This window comes from Rhinolophus sinicus, linkage group LG13, assembly GCF_036562045.2.
Source record: "Rhinolophus sinicus isolate RSC01 linkage group LG13, ASM3656204v1, whole genome shotgun sequence".
Classification (NCBI taxonomy): Eukaryota; Metazoa; Chordata; class Mammalia; order Chiroptera; family Rhinolophidae; genus Rhinolophus; species Rhinolophus sinicus.
Window position 1 is genome coordinate 17334522 of NC_133762.1, and position 21515 is coordinate 17356036.

Below are 21515 nucleotides of genomic sequence, written 5' to 3' on the forward strand. Positions count from 1 at the left end.
TAACATAAATATTGCTTTCATTTCTGAGAATATCTTAATTTCTTTGCTCAGTGTTGTGAAATAAAAAAGTAAGGTTTGTTTCCAGTTTTTTTGTTTTTATCCAGTTTCTTCTGAAAAGTAAAGTTTGTGAACTGTTGAAGCCTCATTTTGAGATGGGTTTACCACATTTAAGAGGTTTGGTGGTGGTGGTGATAAATTTAGCTAATCAGGGTGAAACGGTCACTGTCTCTTTAAAAGGGGGTGTGACAGAATGTTTGTCTTTGTTCTGAGGTCACTAAGGAGACCACAGTTACACAGAAAGCAGTTGGAGTGAGACTTGGAAGAGGAGAGGTGAGGTGCAGGTCCACTTGGCTCGGGGTTACTTGGGGCTAGAATCTGAAAAATGTTAAGAGATCAGTATTTCGGGCCCATCCCGGAACAGCCGTAGTTAGTGAGGCTTGAGCTAGGCATGGCTGTTGCAAACGATGCAGGAGACGTGGTTTTTAAATACACGTAGGTGGACTGGACCACGTCGGTGTTGAGTAATCGTAAACAGTCATCTAAAATCTTCCTTAGCTTTTTAACTGATGGCATAGCTACAGTATTAAGAATTTTTACATAATTATGTTCGTAATTAATTTTGTTGTTCAGCCTTTTCACGTTTGTCTGTGTGTTGGGTTTTATCGAGCTGGGTCCATCTCCAAAATAGGGTTACAACTGGAAGGCAGCTGACATCTGACGCTGGTTTTGAAGCCCTCTGTCCCTCCAGGACCTCTGCTCTCTTCCCGCCGGCTTGCTCTGCCTCCAGTGGCCAGTCCGGTGCGCAGCCCTAGTCCGCATGTCGTCAGTATTTTCTCTTCTTTAAAAGTCTTCTAGGGAAGGGAACTGTGTTGCGTGTTTTTCAGGTTTTCTCCCCAAGTGTCTTTGTAGGTCACGTAAAGTACAGATTACTTGCATTGAAGTTTGTTGTTTTAATGTGGTTTCAGTTATAGTTACTCAAGATCTATAAACTGTTGTCTTCCTTTCTTTTAGGAGCTCACTCCGTGGGAGCAGTTTCAAGATAATCCGAGTTGTTACTGGGAGCAGTGACTGGTCGCAGCAGTGTTTTGGAGCCCGGCTGTTTACCTGGACCAGGTGATTACGCCAGCCAGGTTTTCTGTTGTACTTAGGACGTCCATCCGTAAAGTGTCCAAGCTTTCGGTGTGGGGGCAGGTAACGTATCAGTAGTGTTAACAGCAAAATTTTAACTTAATAGATTTGAAGTTTCTTAACCTGTTTCTAAAGGGGCGTTCATTGTATGTGAAGGCGGTGATACAAGGTAACGGTCACGTTTGTTTGAAATAGTCTCAACTTCACCCATAAGGTTCTTAGATGAATGTCGGGTAATGTGTTAAGAATTTGATTCAGAGCATGTCGTTTTACGTTGGTGGTTTTGTTAGTACGTAGACCTTGACATTGTATATTCTCTCTGTGGTGAACTGTGCTTTGCAGAGGAGAGTTCTTCTGGCAGAAAACCATCCTGCGGTGGGGATCAGGCTCCTTTCCCAGCCCTGAGTGAGCTTTATGGGGTCCAGACCCGACCCTCTGAACTGGAGGGGCTGCACCTCCTGTACTTTCTGGCACAGGCTGGCTCAGGCCCCTCAGGCCGCATCTTTAGTGCACATGCCAAATGTTGTGTGAAATACGGACTTCCCCTCGCTCGAGATGACTGTCAGATTTGCTGCAAGTTGGTTTGCATGAGTAGAAACACTTTGGATGGTAAACAGCTGTGATGACTGGTTTAGTAACAGCTCAGCTGCCATCGAGGGGTCATGTTGTCCTTCACATTTCAAGTTCCCAGCCAGTAGGGGTCAGCATTGCCTCGCGGAGAGTGGTTCCGTGCCACCAGCCAGAGCACTCTGAGTTGGAATCACCATTTGCACCCCAACTTAGTTCCCGTCACTTCAGGTGACCAGAGAAGTGGTGTGGTCCTCAGTGGCACATGTGCTCACGCCACAGCCACTCTGGAAAGTTTGAGTGGCCTGAGACCGTGCGGGCCAAGTTACATGGTGAAGCATATAGAGCTGGCCAGGAAACGGGAGGTGACAATACTTAGTGGGAAGCAAAGAAAGAACTGGGTTGCATGTGATTTTCAGTTTTGTATATTTGCTGTTTTGAAGGTTTTTCATTCTGTCCCAGTCCTTCTCTGAGGATGGAGCACGGCATACGAGCTGAGTCGTCACTAGCATTTCAGTGTGATTGAAGCTGGACGGCTTGAAAAAGAATTCTCAAGGTATAAACTGAGTAAAGTTTTCACAAATGTGGCCCTTTACTGATCTATTAGGAAGAAAGACGGGAGAAGAAATGCACATTCAAGCTCTTGCCTGGGTCAGGAGTTCCTCAGTGTCGCGATTACCTGTTGCTGCGTAACTGCTGCTCCAGAGCTCGGCAGACCCCACAGTGCCCTTTCGTATCTCCTGAGTCGTAGCTCAGTGAGTGGGCAGGATTCAGCCAGGCGAGCCTTCTCCACGAGGTGTCCACAGGGTCACTGCGCACTCGGGCTGCAGCAGGGCCACGTGCAGGTCCCAACACCCCTCTGCACGTGGCGTCAGGCCGAGTGGTCAGAGTTGTCACATGGCAGCTCGGGCTCCTAGGCCCGGGCCTGGCATGGCGTCCTGTCCATGCGAGAGTGCCAGCGAGCCAGCGGCTGCCTCCGCTCCGCTGCCGCGGACGGTGCTGTGGTGCGTTTGGCATTCCCCGCTGCCCGTGTTAAGTGGTGTGCTGAGCACCTCGCTGGCGGAATTCCAGGTTGGGAGCTGCTTTTCTTCTGAACGTTACATACCTAACTAGGAACATTTTCTTCAAGAATCGCCTTGAATTATGTCATGGACCACCCTTGAGGAAACCCTGGTCACGATCACTTGCTTTAATAGACACCCCCTTTCTGTAGGTGGAACACTGTTCCATCTACCGTGTCCATGCCTCCTCCGCGCACGAGGGGTGGTGCCCCCGTGGGAGCTCCCGCTGTGTAGGCATGGCGGTCTGCGCCCTCGGGCTCCTTCGCCAGGACATGTGGCCTCACTAACGTTGGTTGTGGTTTGGTTGCATCTCACCATTAGGTATGGATGACAAAGGTGACCCCAGCAGTGATGACGCGCCCAAGGTCATCAAACCCACCAGTAAAGAGTTCAGGAAGACATGGGGCTTCCGAAGAACCACCATTGCCAAGCGCGAGGGCGCGGGGGACGCGGAGCTGGACTGCGTGGAGCGGGCCCCGCCGCAGCAGCAGAGCCCATCCTTACGGCGCAGCGGGAGGCAGCCCAAGCGGACTGAGCGCGTGGAGGAGTTCCTCACGCGAGTCCGGCGCCGCGGCCGGAGGATGGCGCCCGCCTCCCTGGAGGACCCCAGCGAGCCGGCCTCGTGCCCAGCAACAGATGCCGAGACTGCTTCTGAGGGGAGCGTGGAGAGTGCTTCTGAGATGAAAAGTGGGCCCAGGGCCAGCTCCGCGGGGGGTAAGGAACGAGAGGCCTCGTCTGCCAAGGCCACAGGGGGTAACGACGAGGACGACACTTCCGATAGTGACAGTGATGGCTTGACTCTGAAGGAGCTTCAGAATCGGCTACGAAGAAAGCGAGAACAGGAGCCAGCTGACCGGCCCCAGAAAGGTGCCCAAAACCGCCTGAGGAAGAAGCGGCGGGAGGAGGACCCTGCAGAAGCTGTGGGCGCAGAGGCGGGCAACACTGTGGAGAGTTCCCCACCCAGCCAGCAGGAGCCCACGGCTGCCCAGGCAGCGAAAGATGACGGGGAGAAGAAGTCGGAAGGGCCAGCGGCCGAGGGAGCCCCAGATGAAGAGCCCGGAGGCTCAGTCAGACACAAGCCTGAGTGTGAGGTTTACGACCCCAACGCTCTGTATTGCATATGTCGCCAGCCGCATAACAACAGGTGGGTCTCGGGAGGAGCCGCAGCTGCCGCCTCGCTCGTGGTCGGCCAGCTTGCCATCCTCTTCGATCAGTCACAAAGCTGGGCACGGGAGGGAGTGGGGAAGCTGAAAACCATGAGCAGGTCGCTGAAAAGAAGGGGGCTGCTGGAGCCACACATGCCTGTGGGGGCTGCTGGCCGCATGGGGCTCTTCACTGCCTTGGTCATGTGAGCACGTGCGGCCAGCAGCCAGTGCGAGGGGCACAGATTACTCATTCCTGTCGCCCCGGAGGTCCCTCTCGGGTCGCACTGTTTTAGGCTGTCCCAGAGGGACACAGGCTGGTTGGCCCCCAGTATGGATGTGGGGAGCAGCTCCGAGCCTGCGGTGCTGTTAGGGTAATAAAGGCACCGTTGTCCCTTCGTGCAGACAGGCACTGCTGTCGCCAGGTGCTGTGGAGCCAGCAGTTCACTCCGAAAGCTCCACTCACGAAAAATAAAGTCATCTGGTCAAATGTTAACATCGAGAGGAGGCCTAGGGTGTGCCTCTGTTCTCTCCACTTTCTGTCCCTTTGTATTTTTTTCATAGCAGCATCTTGTTGAAACCAACTGGACATTAACAATGTGTCTAAATCGAGTGTTTACCTCTTCGTTTTCCATCCCTGGTTATTTTCTAATTTCAGGTTTATGATTTGCTGTGACCGGTGTGAAGAGTGGTTTCATGGCGATTGTGTAGGCATTTCTGAGGCTCGAGGGCGGCTCCTGGAAAGGAACGGGGAGGATTACATCTGCCCCAACTGCACCATTCTGCAGGTGCAGGACGAAGCTAACTCAGAAAGCACAAGCCCGCAGGCAGCAAGACTCCGAGCGGCAGACGCCGACGGCACGGACTGCACGAGTATAGGGACTGTGGAGCAGAAGTGCAGCGAGGACCAGGGCATCAAGGGTAGGATCGAGAAGGCTGCAAACCCAAGTGGCAAGAAGAAGCTCAAGATATTCCAGCCTGTAAGTGCCAGCTCCGGGGGTCAGCCATGGAGGGCGGCCCTACGGGGCCTCGGGCTGCCTTCTGCCCGCGGGGCTCAGGGAGAAAGGCCGTCCTGCACTTGGCTCTCGGGCCTCCCGCTCCTCGTGACACCTGTCTGCTTCCTATACTGTTACTGTGGGTGGATCGTTTTCCAGTTACCTTTGTGTTACTGAAGTGAGTGGGCCCCTGTCTCACCTGGCAGCATCTTGAGAACGAGGGGTCTTGTACCTGCCTCACTGGAGATGCCGAGGGTGGGGTGGCAGCTGTTGCATGGCTCCGTGGGGTGATAAGGCGACCTCGGCCAGGGGCAGCCCTCACACCTGCTGATACAGCGCGCGACCCTCTGGTGGTCCTGGGCGCTCACTGTGCCTGAGCTGACTCAGTTCTCCTCCCTGGCTGGTTTCCAGGCCCCTCGAGGGCCACATTCTCCACGAGTTGTCGGCTTTGGCTGAGTGAGCTGTGTCGGGCTCTGACAAGTGCCCCGCTCGGCCTTCCTGAGTCCCGACCGGCCAGCCTCCAATGGGGCAGCCCCGGCCGGGTCCTGCCCACGCCCACTGCATCTTGCAGGCTTTGGGGTGGCGGTGTCAGCAGCGTGTGCCCAATAGCCTGGAGCTGTGTTAGTTGCAAGGTGAGCGTGCTCTGGGGCTGGACCATTTCACTGTCTGTCCTGAGGTGTTCGGAGGCGCATAGACGTGTATTAACTGTTAACACACAGTCATTAGGAAAATTAACGGAAATGTCAGTGGGAAAATCGTCCTAATTTCTTGTCTTTCTTGTCCATGTGTTTGGACTACGTGAGTTTAAATTATGTTGGATTCTAGGGAGGAAAAACAGTTTTCTTAAAGACTTAACGTGAGAAGTAAGATTTTGCTCAAGTATAATTTCGTTGGTAGGACACGTCACGTGTGCTTGGTGTTGGCCTGCGAAACACCTTGGTGACTATGAACAAGTGGCCTGCCACACTTGTAGTGCGTCAGTACCTAAGCTGTGTGCCCAGTTACCAGACTTAGCTCAAAACCACACACATTTCTTAGCTCGGTTTGCAGGGTCAGAAGCCTGGGTCTGGCCCTGCTGAGCCCCTCAGGGTCTCAGAGGAGAGGGCTGCATGCCAGGGTCGGCGAGGGCTGGGGTCTCATCAGAGGCCCGTCTAGGGAATAGCCACCTGCTAAAGCTCTGACACGGTTCGGTATGTGGCTGTGTCCTGTGCAGCTTTTGTGGCCTGTCGATACTGAAGGCCATTTGCTGTGCATCAGATTCGGGTTAAATTGGGTGTTGCCCTCACCCCAGAGCATAGCCGTGGGGGCCTCACAGCAGGGCTGCTTTCTTCACCATCAGTAGTGGCGGCTTCACGTCTTTGGAAGGCCAAGCCCTCTTTTAAGGGTTTTCGCCTTTGGATTAATTCAGAGTCATCTCATTTGGGGCCTTCATTACATCTGCAGATACCCCTGTCCATTTACCCTATCGGAACTTAATTGTGTGTGTGACATCACATCGTGTCCGAAAGGACACAACCTGTGTCCTGGGGGCGGGGTCCTAGGGTCCTCTTGGAGTTATGCCCGCCACGAGTGGCATGAAGAGTGTTCAGGCCTTCGCTGGGGGCGGTAGGTCTGTGTGCTGAGAAGGAACAAAGGTGAGTTTTTATTCACTTGGAAATACTGTTAGTGTCTCCTGATTAGAAACAGTAACCTCAGTGCTGTAAACTGATTTGGCAAAGGACTGTGACGCTACGCCGGTGAGTGTTGTCTGAAGCACGTTTCATTTTGCAGGTCTCAGAGGCGCCGGGCGCTGCCAAGTGTATTGGCCCCGGGTGCGCGAGCGTGGCACAGCCGGACTCCGTCTACTGCAGCAACGACTGCATTCTCAAGCACGCTGCCGCCACCATGAAGATTCTGAGTTCAGGGAAAGAAGCAAAACCCAAACCGAAAGAAAAGACCAAGTCGAAGCCAGAAAAACTCATTCTTCCGAAGTGTAGCGTTCAGGTAAGCCGAGCAAGAGCAGCCATGTGAGCAGTCGAAGCGGAAAGTGTCCCCGTCGCAGACTTGGCTGGTTGTAAGGTGCGGGGCGGCCGAGATGAGAGGCACGTGCCGGCCCCTTTCCCTTGGTCCTCCATCTTTCCACCGGCTCTGTTGTCAGTAACAGAGAAGCAAGTCCTGGCGTTTTCTTTCTACCGCCCTCTAGCTGAGGGAGTAACGGATGCAAACGCAGCAAAGCAAACCCAGGCTGCAGCTGCTGCAGGGAAGCTGAGCCCTCTCTCTGTCCACGAAACAGCAGTGACGGGGGCGTCACGTGGAGAGGAGTGGCAGGCAGCCAGCAAGGTGGGGAGGGGTTGTGGTCCACCTAGCGCTCCCGTGGCCCCGTGTTTGTGCCCCGTGTGATTTGGGAAGGATTGCGGGTGCTTCAGAACTCAGGCCCTTGCCTTGCACTTGAAGACCCTTCCTGGGGAGTTGGTTCCGGGGGGTGTGGCTGTACTGCGGCCCCCGTTAACGTCTGTGACAAGCGAGGCCTGAGTGCTGTTGGGGCAGTTTTCTTGACGTTGACAGTGCTGTTTATCCTTTAGACGGCTTCATTTTTAAGGCTGGTCATTTTGAACCAGAACTGCCGAAGAAGCAGTTCTGTGTGCAGTAAGGGTGACGTGTAGCGCAGCATGCCTGGTGGGAGCCCAGGGAGCTCCCCTCGCCCAGCACATGCTCACCCCGAGGTCCTTCCCACCTGCTCTCACCTTGTGGCCCCACCACGCTCGGAGCTGAGCCGTGTTGTAGGTCATTTCATGTCGGGTCTTCTCTCCACTCAGACACTGGAGTCCCGGCTGTTACGGTGGGTTGTGAGGGTCAGCTGGTGTGTACGTGCAGGGCAGTGAGGGGGCCTGAAGTGACTCCGAGCGTGTCCTCCCTTCGTTGAGAAGTGAGCTGAGCCCAGGTTAGCTCTCACCTTAATGATTGGGGTTTTCCTGCTTATTCAGGCAGGCGTCAGAGTCTCCTCCATGCACAAGAGACCAGCTCCAGACAAGAAAGAAAACACCGTGAAGAAGGCACTGGCGGCCCCTGCTAGGAGCGAGGTTCTTATTAAGGAAACGACTTGTGAGAGCAGCACGCCGTCTTGGGCAAGCGACCACAATTACAATGCAGTGAAGCCAGAACCCACTGCTGCCCTCTGGCCGGCTCTGTTGTATAAATGTATGTATCACCTAGGGGTAGCGTCTGGACCCTTCCCGGGCTTTCTGCCCGGCCCTGCACTCGGGCCTGGCCACAGCCAGGAGCTGTGGCCCGCTGTAGCGCTGCCCGTGAGCCCCGCTCCCCTGCCCCTAGCCGGTCCCCACAAAGCTGTACAAACCCCCTTGCGGTTGCTGTGTGTCTAATCTCTTCGGTTGTCAGGCTCTGGTAAGTATCTGTATTATGTTCAGCGAGGTCTGACTGAGCAGACACACTGCCCAGTGCTCAAAACGTATCAGTGTCCCAGCATCAGTTGCCATTTTGTGACAACACTGTTAGCTCGCTCAGTTTTCCACATTGTCTGCTTTTAGCACATGCAGTCAGCACTTCTTTTGTACACTGGGAATCTACTGCAGATCACCGTTGAGCTGATGTAAAAGACGGTTTTCAGCAGAGTATGTTTGACAGGGCAGAAATTCTGTCGTGTCCAGTCCACACACGACACACCCACATAGACACATGCTCACGTTTGGAAGGCCCTTCCCTGCAGCTCTGTTCCACGGTAAGTGACGTGATGTGCTCCCTGAAGTGAATCTGCCCCAGCCTTTAAGGTGCCCATAGGTCTTGGAAGTCCTGGCTTCAGTTATGCAACGTAACTCTGGTTTCTTCCTGCATTTCAGCCCAACGCTCCAAAATTAAAATTTGGAAATTTAAATAGAACTATTGGGCACATCTTACTCTATTAAGGTTATTGTTAATTTGGTTTTTATGCTGTCTTTTAGACCATTTTGTGCCTCTCTTTACAGCAGCAAAAGGTTAAATAGCCCTGAATTTTGCACGACTGTAGAGGTGTGCTGTGTTCTCCTGTTGGTCAGCCTCTTAGCAATCACCCGGGGAGGGCACTCGTGTAGGCAGGTGCCAGGTTAGTGCACTTAGAAAACCCGTGTCTAGGTGCTCATGATAGAATGTAAAGGGTCCACGACCTAAGAAATGGAGTTGCAAGTAAATTGCAAAGCAATACTAGATTTTCTTACTTTATTTTAGGAATGAGTTATTAACTATAGAAATAACCAGTTATATTAAAATAAGTCTGATACACCTTCAGTTTGAGCTGAGAATTTCATGCTAACATCATATCTCAGATCTTCATCAAATTATAACCTCTACAAAGTAGCACTTTCACAGAGGTCGTGAATGGACCTAAAAATCCACGTCACTTGCGATTGCTGAAGTGCCCTAAGTGGTTATGGGCCTGGGACAGAGGAAGGAAAACCAGGGCCCCGCCTCCAAAGCCCTGGCAGTTGATTTCACGTCAGTCTCACCATCTCAGTTGACTAGAACTGGACACAGCTGTCCTGAGGCTCCGTGAGCTGAGCGGGGGGTGCAGAGCGGAGCAGGGGCAGCGGTGGGAGGGTGGGACAGCGTGGCTCTCCCTGGGCTCTTAACTGCCCACTGTTCTCGAGGGAAAGGGGGGTGCGTGGGGGGGTGCTTGCGCTTCCCGAGGAGGCCAGTCTCTGCTCAGACGGTTTTCTTCTCCACCTCCTCTTTCTATACCAGCTCTTCACTGAAGCTCCGAGTGCTTCGGGTGACAGAAACTTGAAACAAATTAATGACTGATTACCCTCCCTGGCACTTTGATGCCTCAGAATTAAACTTGATGGATATCCAAAATTAATTGCATGCATAAGGGACATGTTTTTGAGCTAGTTGCATTTGATCTTGTTATCCCAGAAATGTCATCTTCCCAAAAGTGATTGGGAGGACAGTTAAAGGTTAGTAGCAAATACAACTTCGGCCTTGGTGAGTAGCAGCTGTGTCTCCACCGCTGTCCCCAGACGGTCACTTCACAGTTGCAATAGCGGGATGGTAGCAGAGCACAGTGCACACAGAAGGCTACGCCCCACGAGGACCCCACCTGCCTCCCTGGCTGGCTGCAGAGTGTGCTTTTCCGGGTGGGGGTGGTGACTTACGACGGGGCGTTGTCTGCACTGACCTGGAGACGAGGATCCTCATTGAGCCCAGAGAGCCATGCACTGCTGGAGGTGCTCCAGGCTCCCCCGCCCCCAGGCCACTGATTTGTGGGTACCAGGGGGTTGGATTGTGGGGACAGGGACAACTTTTCAGTGAACATACAGGGGACCTGTTAAGCGGGCATGGCCTCGCTGTGCGTGGAGGCTCTTTCCTCTTCCTCCCACGCAAGTGTCAGGAAGCCCTTGTTCTCTGGGTGATGCCAGTAACACAGTCTTCTGAGTAATTTTTAAATTTTTGAGGGTGTCTGTATAGTTTCTTTAACTTATAGAAACAATTGCCATTTCATTTCTCCCCAAAATCAATAGTGTTTATATTTTTATAGTCTTATTTTTTCTCTATTGGTTTACCTTCCATTACTGTCAAGGTATGAAGAGAGCTGAAAATATTTTTCTAAAATTTCCCTGGTTTATTACAACTTGACAGTGGAATTCTGATAGGCATAGGCACAGGTTCTAGTATTTTGGACTCAAATAGCTCGTTAGGTGACTTAAAACACTGAACAGAGTCTGACTGGAAAATGAGGTTTCTACAGTGTCATCTAGCTCAGAGACTTAAAGTGGAAAACCCTAACAGAACTTGTCCACCCAAATCCAGGTGGTTGGTTAAGCCTCTTGCCAGATACAAGTCCTGTGTGTGCCACACAGACTGTGCAAGCACTGTGGTGAGATGGATGGAGGAGGACGCGGATTTGCACGAGGCTCACTAGTGGTGTGGACTCCAGAAGCACATTTCACCAGTCATAAGCGGAAACAAGTACCCTGTAATAAATGCCGGGGGGCGGGATTCTGGAACCCAAGCATATTTTGTAGGAATTGAAAGCGGGCAGGCCAGGGGGTGTCTCAATCAGCTGCGTGAGCCACTTTCATCTGTCCCTTCCAGATTGTCTGGCAATAAAATGTGGTCGGCGACAAACCAGACTACCTATGAATTGGTTTCTTCCCCCCAGTGAGAGGGAAGAAGCACTGTCCAGATATGGGACTTGGCTTGACAGTCGTTTTAACGCTGTCCACGCAGCTCTTTCCTCGGCTCTCAGTGACGTTCTTTTGTATTCTCTTTATTTTGCTTTTTACAAGCTTAAAAAAAATAGCCATCTGTTGAGAAAATTAGATTGGGGGTGGTTTCACATGAACATAAACTAACACTTGAGATGAAACCCTCGGCAGCAGTGTGTGCCTCCCCGGGAGGGGGGAAATGGGTGCCAGTTCCCGCAGGGTGGGTCCTGCTCACCACCTGCCTTTTGGTGAACGTGATGTGGCCTGGGCAGCTACGGCCCCACTCTGATACTGTTGGAAGATGATCACTAGGGGAAGTGCCCTGGTGGCACCCCCCAGAGCCCGCAGGTCCGCTTTGAAGATGCTGCTCCGTGCCTCCAGTATGGTCCACAAGTCGGCCCTGTCGGTATAAAGTTGTAAAATGCTTAATCTTGATTTTTGTGTGTTGCACAAAACCATGGCACGTAGTTACGTTCTTGGCTTCTGAGAATTAAAGAAGTAAACTTAGAAGATGGATAAGAAGTTTTGCCACTTTCATTTATTTAAATGAAGGTTGGGGCAACTGCTGCCAGCCTGGAGGACATCAGCAAGAAGAACGTTAAGGTAACTGCATATCCCGAACGCTGCTCGGCCTCCAGCCTGGGGGTCCACTGATGGGACCCTTTGTGACCAGGAGCTGACAGGGAGGGCAGGCGGACTCATCTGACGTGCCCCTAGCCCGTCATGTTGGTTGAAGTAGTAAACAATTTGGGCACAAACAAATTATGTTGCTTAAAACGTAACCTTATTAAAGAGACATGAGTGCCTGGTGCCTGGTTCGGAGACGGGGGAGACGGTGGGGAAGCGCGGCTCACTGCCCAGGTGCCTGCTGCGCAGCGAGGCCGGCACTGCCAGTCCAGTGGGGTGACAGCCTTAGTCACACCTCATTCTAGTGGAGCATGTTGAAGTATAATTGGAAAAGTTCTTTTCCATGTTACTAACCCAACATGAATCAGCTTTGGGTTTAGATTTCAAAACACTACGTGAGACTGAAAATAAAGAAGCGTAATTGATCTGATGTCCACTTGCTTCTTGCAAGTTTCCTGTGGAGAGTTCTGTGCACCTCTCTGTTTAGGGTGTTAGCCACTCAAATACCACATCAGAAACAAGCCACCTAGAAAAGCTGCGTGACCCAGCCCACGACGGGTTGTGGGCCCACATAGACGCCCAGGTGGTGAGGAATTGGGATACAGCATATGCTTGCTTGAGTGTTACTTGGGAATTCGTGTTTTCTGACGCAAAAGCAAATCAGTACTTCTAGAAGAATACAAAATAAGCAAAAGCACAAAAGCAAAATGGTTTCTTGCTATTTACTACCTTGATTTTCCACACATGGAAAGCTCTCGTCAGGAAACCATGTTGAAATGGGAAACTACACGTGTCCCGCAGAACTGATGTCACAGTGAACAAAACGCACCGCTTCTCCACTGTGTTGGCCTCCAAGCCCTCGGGTTCGGTTCCGGTTTCAGAGACAGTCCCCACAGCGGTAGCTGCCTCGCTCTTCCTGCTGAGTGGACTCGGGACCCAGTGGGGTGGGTAGTGCATGGAGTTCGTATGGTGGCAGCAGGCACTTCCAGGCAGGGAACACCCCTGCCGAGGCCTGCTGTCCCTTGCCTGCACCATGTGCTTTCACTCACTCATTGTCACAGCAGAAGCTCACTTGGCTTTTACAGCCAATTATTCAATAGGCCTGCGCAGGCGTCTGAAGCTCCTTCAGATGCCTGAAGCTCCTTTCTGGGGTAAACACGCATAATGTGAGTAGGACAAGAGGTAGAAAGCAACTTCCAGCTGCTCTGAGAGGCTTCTCCCAGGTCCTGTGCCTGCGCCGAGCTGTCCCGTGAGGCCCCCGCTAGACGTGGGTGTTGGGCAGATCGTCACTACTGCCCACCCGCTGTAGCTTCCTTTGGGCATCTGCTCAGCTTCCCAGGGGAACAGCGCAGCACAGCTGCTGGAGACCTGTGTCCTCCCAAGCTCCACTGAGGCCCGCCAGTGCCACCCAGTGGCCAGCGATGCCACAGCCACCTTGCCGTGTGGCGAGGCCCTTAGTTTTATGCTTGTTGGAAATGAGCCAATTGGAGTGTGTGGCTGCTCACTGATCCCCGTGGACACCAGCTGGCTTTGCTCTCTGCTTGGCTTCACCCCAACAATTCATCTCCTTTACCAGCATGGTCTGTGGGCAGAAGCAGTCCCACGGGCAGCTTGTCCTAGAGCGACAGGTTTCCCCTGGCTCCCTGGGTCGAGACCTGGCCCGGAACCTGGCAACGCTTTTCCCCCCACAGCAAGTCCCCACGGGTGTAAGCTACCTACCGCCTGCCTTGCTGCCAACAGCCCAGGCCTGGCACACACCCCTGCAGGGCCGTCTCTGCCCACACTGTAGTATGCTTAGTGCTGCCAGCAGAGTTCGGCAGCACTTCGTCGGCTGTCCCCTGAAGCCACCCTGGCATGGGGTGTGCCGCTGCTGTTCTAGAATGGGTTTTTTCTGGCTGGTTACAAAGTTAGTCCTTGCTCTTCTGTAAATTTATCCACAAGCTAATACAGTTAGAACTGTGTTTGGATGAAGGGTTTGCAGACTTGATGTAGCTGTGTTTAAAAATGGTAGCGTTTCTCTCACTGTCAGAACATTCCAGCACTGCACCGAGGTCACTGTCGTTAAGCACGTGACACGTGCAGCTTACAGTGGGGTCAAAGGGACCAGTGTGGCCCTTGCTGGGAAGCACTTCCTGCATGTTTCCAGCATTCCCTGCCAAGTCAGTCCACCTCAGCATTTTACTAAGAATTTGTTTGCTTAATTAGACCTGTTTCTCCACTCTAGGGAGCAGGTAAGGGAAAGTGGAGGTTGGCTTTAAAAAGGTGGCAGCAGCTCGTTTTATAAAATGTCCTAGTTAAGAAAGCCATCCCCTCCCTGCGTTTTCAATAGATAACACATGTTTACTGTTACCATGGATACTGGGTCATTTTACTCACAGGTATTGGGAATAGCCTAAATATAATCTCTCAGAAAAGGTACCAGTTAGACCAGTAGAAGTGTTGATCAATTAACAAATGTGTCACTTGAAACAATGACAGCCACAAGCGACGATCTGTTTTAGGCCACATCACACAGATGTCCTGTAGCTTACAATCAGGCATCTTTGTGAGGTTTCTGGAGGTACCTTAGGCCAGCTTTGAGAGTTACTGAAGTGCGTTACCAAAATGCTGTCCTAAAGTTCGTGTTTGTAAAAGGCTGACGGAACTGGCTCGAGGTCCCAGTTTTAATCCTCAGCGGTTCATGCCTCCATGGCTGCCAGTGGTTGGCCTCCCTGCCCCGCGGTGTTACCACTCTCTGCTCAGGGTTACAGTGCTTTTGACCAGTGCAGCCACCCTCCCTCCCCCCTCCCACTTCCCTGCAAAGAGGTCCTTCCGTTAATCCTTCTGTTCGTCCATCTCATTTACTGACCTGAGCTCCAGCCGTCCTGCAGACCTCGGTAGCCACATGTGAGGCGGTAACGTTTCCAAGTCCTGAAGTCCACTAACTCCTTAGGTATCTGAAGCCCTGATGAAATAATACATGGAGAAGTGTAGTTTCTGGTGGTTGTCGTATGTCCCTGTTTTTACTTTGTTGGACTTTATAGTGTACTTTACTTAGAAATCCATCTCCTGAAGGAGTGAAGCCGTGAGGTATGACTTGATGGTCATGGACGTGGGTGGGACCCGCAGGCCGGGTGGCACGTGCACTGGTCTTTGGAAACCTGGACAGCTTAGGCCTGGGCATGTCAGTGCACGGGGTCTGGTGGACAGGCCACCTTAGGCAGAGGTGGGCCGGGGACGTGTGGTTGGGGGGCTTTGAGCTGAAGTGATTTAAAGTCAGAATTGATGCTTGGTGACAAAGTACTTCTCACACTGTCCTAGCTTTTGGGTCCACGAAGTGCTGTTGCAAACTTTGTAAAATTAGACGACTGCACTTACACTGCAAGGTGGGAAAAACGTGAGGTCCCCATGGGCTTTTAGCACCCACCACTGGAGGAGGGAAGGCCTTGAGGGCAATGGTGACAGCTCTGGCTCCCTGCCAAGATGCCCGTGGCTGCTGGTGGTGGCTGCACTGGGGCCCTGGAGCTCCCCTGCAGGGAGGGCTGGGACTGTATGTGGAATCTCACCTCTGCCCAGATCTCAGACTCTCTCCCTTGTTCACTGCGACAGTTAAAAGGAGCATGGCTGGCTGGCTGGTGATTGACTTTTAATCCCTGGGTTAAGTTGGGGGGGGGGGGTTCACTACCGCAGGGGTAGTTTGAGAAAAACCCGCCCCGGGGAGGTACCTTCTCACTGTGTGACTCGACCACCTGCCCTAGGTGGCATCCCCGTGGTGTCTTGGCTCGCCCACGGGGTCCCCTGGTCCCTGCCATTCTGCTTGGTGTGCAGAGCACGGACCACCGAGAGTGTGCCACCTGCTCCGCCGTCACGGCTCCGACCTGCTCCTGGTCGGCAGCAGGTCCCTGAGTCGTGTTCAGGATTGTCTTGCGTTCCTGAGACTTTAAGTCTGACAGTCTGACACAGGGTGCAGTGTAACCCTTTGGCGTACCCCAAAGAAGGTTGCTGGCAACAGATTTTTGTGCACGTTGAGGTGTTTTGATAATATCTTTTAGCTGTAGTCAGCAATCCTTGCTAATTTATTGTCTTACACAGTGATCAAACACAACTAGAGGGCTGTAAATGGGACCGTTTATATAACCGTTGAATACTGTATCTTGTCATGTCTTAGTATAAAAAATAATGGGTCTTTCACATGCTGGAGAACTGCCTGTGTTTTATTAGTCGTCTTACTCACTTGACTTTTGTCCAAAAGAATGATGAACACCTATGAGCAACTGCTCCCTACCCCCCGAATGGACTCGGGGTAGTCCTTCTAATGCCTGGGGTGCATATGCATTTAAAATGTGAAGAGAATTTGTCTGTTTGATCCATCCTGAAAAGATCTTTTAAACTCATGTTTACAAAAAGATTAACACTTGAATTCTTAATGAGGTGCTCTTCTAAAATCTGCCTTTTCTGGATAATGTAAGTTTGTACTTCCATTTTCAAGCTTAGCTAACGATTTATATCAAGCATATGATAAGTAGAGTTTGTTGGTTGAAGTAACAGGTTTCAGTAATAATACAGTCGAGCATTTCTTTCTGAAATAAAGCATGGCTGTGATTGTAAATACTGATGGAGGCCTTAATTACATTCCTTTTCTGAATTCAGTATTAAAAAACCCTTTTCTCTAAATCAGTATCTCATGCAATAAGGCCTGGAAAGTGTTTGCTAGGTTAAGCGTGAGCATGCTTTTCAGGACACGTGACAGCGCGCCTGGGTGTCATCCTGGCCCGCTAAGCGTGTGTGTCTCCTTTGCAGCCGTGAAGGAGGAAAGACAAGTGGAGGAGAGCCCAGCAGCAGCGTCTGCGGTACCCAAGAGAGTGGTGCCTCCCGGTTCGTCGGGGGGCGGCAAGCAGCCTCCGGCCAGAAGGCTCCTTCCAAACAAGGCTCCTTCCGGAAATGTGGCAGCGGCCAAGCCAGCTGTCAGGAAGGCGCCTTCGGGCTTCAAGGGCACCATACCCAAGAGGCCCTGGCTCTCAGCCTCCGTCTCGGGCAGTGCTCCAGCCGCCAAGCAGGCAGGGCTGGTGCCTGGCGCCGCCACATCTGCTTCCAAAAAGTTACCGGGCTCTGCCGCCTTGCTGGGGGCCACCAGGAAGCCTGTAGCTGCTTCTGTGCCCTTGGTCTCTCCTGCCCCGGGACGCCTGGGGACCTCCATCGCTGCCCCATCACAGCCAAATTCACAGATTCGGCAAAATATACGACGCTCCTTGAAGGAGATTTTGTGGAAAAGGTGGGCTGTTGCGCTTCATTTCTTACCTGTTCTCCATTTCAAGTGGAATGGAACGTGCAGGTGCAGTGGCTTACACAGCAGATCCTTTGTGCCTCGTAGGGTCAGCGACAGCGATGACCTGGTCATGACGGAGAATGACGTCGGGAAGATAGCCCTCCGGATCGAGAAGGAGATGTTTGGCCTGTTCCACGTCACGGACAATCGCTATAAGAGTAAATACCGCAGCCTCATGTTCAACCTCAAGGACCCCAAAAACCAGGTGTGCACCTCGGGGTTCGGGCTCGTGGCCCTGCCACAGAAGGAAACCTGCTCTCTGGTTTCTTTAGCTGAGGCACATTAAACACAGCATTCTGAACCATCGTTACCCTTTTAGTGGCAGCTAAAAGGTGCTTTTTATCCCCTTGGACGCTTGCCATAGGCCATTGGTGTGGGATCGTCACTCATCCTTCTGTTCCTTACCTTCACGGAGACCTGGGGGGTCTCACCCGCTCCCTGGAGTCCATCTTTATCCTGCCAGCTTCATGTCTCTTAAGCATGGCTGTATAATTGCGTCCTCGTCATCCCATCAGCTCCAGAGTCAAGTTCAAATCCTCTGTCCTAGTATGTGGGCATCTCCATATCTATCTGGGCTGCTTCTGCCAGCCTTTTCTGCCTTACTGTCATTCCCCATCAGCTGAGCGAGCCTGTCCATTTGGGTTTCCTTAGATCAATAAACTGCCATGCTCACCATCTGGACAGGTGCTGTGCACACCTGGTTTTGCAGCACTGTGGGTGGGCAGTGCTCTTCCCACAGGATCAAATGGGTTGGCTGCTTGCCTGGGCTCACGGTTGCCCAGCTTCTGGCCGGCCTTGTGGATGCTTAACCTGTGTTAGACGCAGGGTCCCACGGAAAGCTCCAGCTTCCATCTCCACGTCAACCCCGGGCAGAAGAGGTCTTTTCCTACCTTTATTCCCAACACTGCCTTTTGGAGTTGATTGTTGATTTCTCTGAGGTCTTTTCAGCAGTTGGTGCAACATGGGCCTTGAGGTCAGCTGTGTGACCTTGGTGCCCATGTTTTCTGGGCACATTTGCTGTACAGCAGGGGTAGCCCAGTGTTTACTCCTGGGGGCTGTTGTCTGGAAGCCACAGGGCAGGCCCCTGCTGCTGTGTTGTCTCCAGATCCTTTCTAGGATCTTAGAAACAGTCACTCAGGTGTTTTTGAACCAGTGAATGAAAGACGTTTGTTCACAGGGACTCTTCCATCGTGTTCTGCGTGAAGAAATTTCTTTGGCAAAACTTGTGAGAATGAAGCCAGAGGAACTTGTATCTAAAGAGCTTTCCGTGTGGAAAGAGCGGCCCACGAAACCTGTGAGTGCTGGTGGGCGTGGCTGCTGGGGCGCTGGGCTTCTCCAGAAGCCTAGGCTGTTGGCGGGAGGGCTCCCGTCCAGAAAAGGTGTTGTAAGGCTGTGTGTGTGTTGTTTACATCTTAGGTGATGGAGTCCAGAGCGAGGCTGCATAATGAAAGTAAGAGGACTGCCATTAAGCAGGAAACCATTCCCGACATGGAAGATTCTCCACCTGTGTCAGACTCGGACGTAAGCACTTGGCTGCCACTGTTGACAAGAAGCCACTGGATGGTTGGGGCAGACATGACTCTGCCAGTATATGCCCTTGCACAGTGCTTGGGAACGTGCATTCGGTGGTCCTTTGGGTTGGCACTTAACCACAAGGTGTTTCTCACGTGTGCTGGGCCTGGAGGAACTGACCTTGGTGTTTTCTTTCTTCACCGGCAGGAACAGGAGTCGGTGCGAGCTGTCCCTGAGAGCAGTGCCGCGCCTCTCCTGGACGTCTTCAGCAGCATGCTGAAGGACACCACCAGCCAGCACCGGGCACATCTCTTTGATCTGAACTGCAAGATTTGTACAGGTGAGCATGTTGGGCTGAAACTTTGGAAGGGACACTTGACTTGCTTTCGTTTAAAGGCGCTGATCCTTCTAATGGCCATGGTATTGACGCAAGTTTAAGAAATTCAAAGGCTAGGATGGTCTTCTGGAGTTTGTAAAGTCAGCTCCGAGCTTTAAAGGGTTTTTATTCTTGCAAGAAATCATGGCCTACTCGTGGACAGGCTGCTCCCTCACAAGTGTCAGACTTCTCACGAAGGCCTTTCCTCTTTCCTTCAGGTCAAGTTCCATCGTCAGAAGATGAACCAGCTCCAAAGAAACAGAAAGTGTCCGTTTCTGCTAGGAAGGAAGAGCCCAAACCCAAGCACGACAGCTCTCCCTCGGAGCCAGTTCTCAGCTCAGCTAATGAAGTGATGCCAGCTCTGCCTGAGAATGCCTCTGAGCCGGACCCAGAGAGCAACTCTCGGGCACACTCGGAGCGGAAGGGCTTCCCCGGGCCTCCAGGGGACAGCCACCCCGAGCCCTCTGCCCTGGAAGGGCCCTCCTGCCCGGCCTCCTGTGGGGCTGCGGTGCTCACCACGGTCACCATGTCTGGCCGAGACCCCAGGACTGCACAGAGTGGGTCAAGCGCAGTCACGACCCCTGCATCAGCCCACCCGGACAGCATCCACCCAGCAGAACCACGACCAGACATCCTGAAGCCTGCTGTGGCCTCTGTGCTGGTGCCCAAGTCTATCCTGGCTAAGCCGTCCTCGTCCCCTGAGCCCAGATACGTCCTGGCGGCCCCACCATCACCGAGCATCAGGTACGGTGTCCGCGTGGATCGCAGCACCGCTCGTTACTGTAGATGCAGGAGCAGTAGTGAGCGATCCAGTAGCTCAGCCCTGCTGGTACCCAGAGACTGCTGCTCTGCGGCTGGTGGAGGCGTTTAGAGGCCCCTGACTTAGGACGCCGGGCACCACCTCCAGATACTGATCAGAAAACAGACACCCAAGTCCATGGCCATCTCACGTCCTTGCCTGTTCGTTTCTTTCTCTTTGACTAGAGCACCTGTGTATGTCATTGTGATTGAAGTAGTTAATTTGCAAAAGTAAGCTACCGAAACTGGCAGGAATTCACTTGTACTTTCATCAATATGTAAAATCTTCATATGTGGGAAATTCTTTGTTCAGAAACTGACTTCTTTTCCATGGTTCTGTTTTACAGCATCACAGAGTCGCGGTCCCCTCCAGAAGGAGATACAGCCCAATTTTTGTCTCGACTCAGCACCATTTGGAAAGGATTTATTAACATGCAAAGCGTAGCAAAGTTTGTCACTAAGGCATATCCTGTCTCTGGATGTTTTGATTATCTCAGTGAGGTTAGAACCGAGAGAGAGAGAGTGAGAGAGAGAGAGCGAGAGAGTGAGTGTGTGTCTGTGTGTGCACACGTACATCTGTCACGGGTTCTGGTCCTATACCAGAGTCCACCGTGGGATAGCCTTCCAACCAAGAGTCCGGATACGCAAGGAGCTTGGTTGGCATGGCGCTCATGAGTCTGCAGGGGACCAGTTTGGACAGCTGGCAGAAATTCCGATGAGAAACGGGGCATCCCAGCCCTTATGAAAAAGCCGAAGTTCATCTTCCTGCTTTCTCTGTTCAGCTTGGGCATTTACCCAGTGCATGCGTGCGCCCAGCCGGGGGTGGGGCCGGCCTGTGTGACCCACCTTGGTGTGGAGTGACACACACAACAGATCTTTTATTTTTCGCGATTAATGAAAACTGCCAGCACTGAGACCGAAGCAAGGAGCAGTCAGCCAGTCCTTTTTGGATAATACTGAGGCAGTACTGTGTCTGGTGTTCACAAGAGACGGCACAAGCGTTTTGCCAGATGTCAGCTGTCTGGCGGAAGCTTGTCACCACACCAGCCTTGGGTTTGGTGGTTTGGTAGCTCGCAGCCCTGAGTGTTAGCCGAGCAGCATTCGGTACAGTTAATGACCATTTTCTCTGGAATCGGTGTGGTTTTCTTGAGTGTCGGGTAGCCAGTGCCCTGAAGTGACTGCGTCAGTCTCTGAACGCGTCCCACCGGTCGTTCATGCACGTGCATTTTGTTTAGGACCTACCCGACACGATTCACATTGGTGGAAGGATCGCACCGAGGACGGTTTGGGATTATGTCGGCAAACTCAAATCTTCTGTGTCTAAGGTACCTGCTTACAGTCTAGTCTCCACACCCACGGAAGGTGTGTCTGTCTGGTTCTTTCTCTCACTTCTCACCTTCCTGGGTTAATATTCGAAATGTCAGCCTACTGCTTCTTAGATGTTTCCAGGTGAATGTTTAAAATGAAGTTTGTAGCTGGATAACTGAGAGTGTTAGCATAATACAGCGACGCGCTCCGTTGCTGATTTATTATAATAGTGCACATGCAGTTCTCTGTTCGTGAGAAAGGCTTCATTTCCTGTTTGTTGTCTTTGTGAGTGAAGGGGTGGGGCTGGGAGGTGGTCGGGTCGCTGAGAACCTCATCTTGGCCGCGGCTGTGGGTCGTGACCTTGGGCAGGGGCTCAGTTTGTGTCAGGTTTGCAGAAGGGTTAGAGCCTGTCGTTTGGTGTAGCTCTCCCAGTTTCTCCTAACACAGGCGCTTTTGTAGATCACACAGCCGGTCAGTCGTGACCACAGTCACTGCATTTAGCAGAGGCCGGTGTCCCCGA

The 21515-nt window shown here is 52.3% G+C and overlaps 1 protein-coding gene across 12 annotated transcripts in view; it reads left to right on the plus strand.

The window, feature by feature from the left end:
- Positions 1-21515, plus strand: part of DIDO1 (death inducer-obliterator 1) — a 51143-nt gene that overhangs the window by 17404 nt on the left and 12224 nt on the right. For 5 of the 12 annotated variants that reach the window (XM_019753390.2, XM_019753389.2, XM_019753388.2 and 2 more), the window contains exons 2-15: positions 1012-1191; positions 2139-2251; positions 3078-3900; positions 4557-4878; positions 6664-6876; positions 7857-8070; positions 16476-16947; positions 17047-17206; positions 18179-18295; positions 18418-18522; positions 18721-18853; positions 19108-19633; positions 20035-20188; positions 20923-21012. In XM_019753390.2, the coding sequence (XP_019608949.2) occupies positions 3080-3900; positions 4557-4878; positions 6664-6876; positions 7857-8070; positions 16476-16947; positions 17047-17206; positions 18179-18295; positions 18418-18522; positions 18721-18853; positions 19108-19633; positions 20035-20188; positions 20923-21012 (3327 nt within the window). In that variant the 5' untranslated portion in view covers positions 1012-1191; positions 2139-2251; positions 3078-3079. Of the gene's footprint in view, positions 1-166; positions 799-1011; positions 1192-2138; positions 2252-3077; positions 3901-4556; positions 4879-6663; positions 6877-7856; positions 8071-16475; positions 16948-17046; positions 17207-18178; positions 18296-18417; positions 18523-18720; positions 18854-19107; positions 19634-20034; positions 20189-20922; positions 21013-21515 lie in introns of those variants that run through there. The other 7 variants (XM_074317212.1, XM_074317211.1, XM_074317210.1 and 4 more) reach the window with 3 other exon arrangements.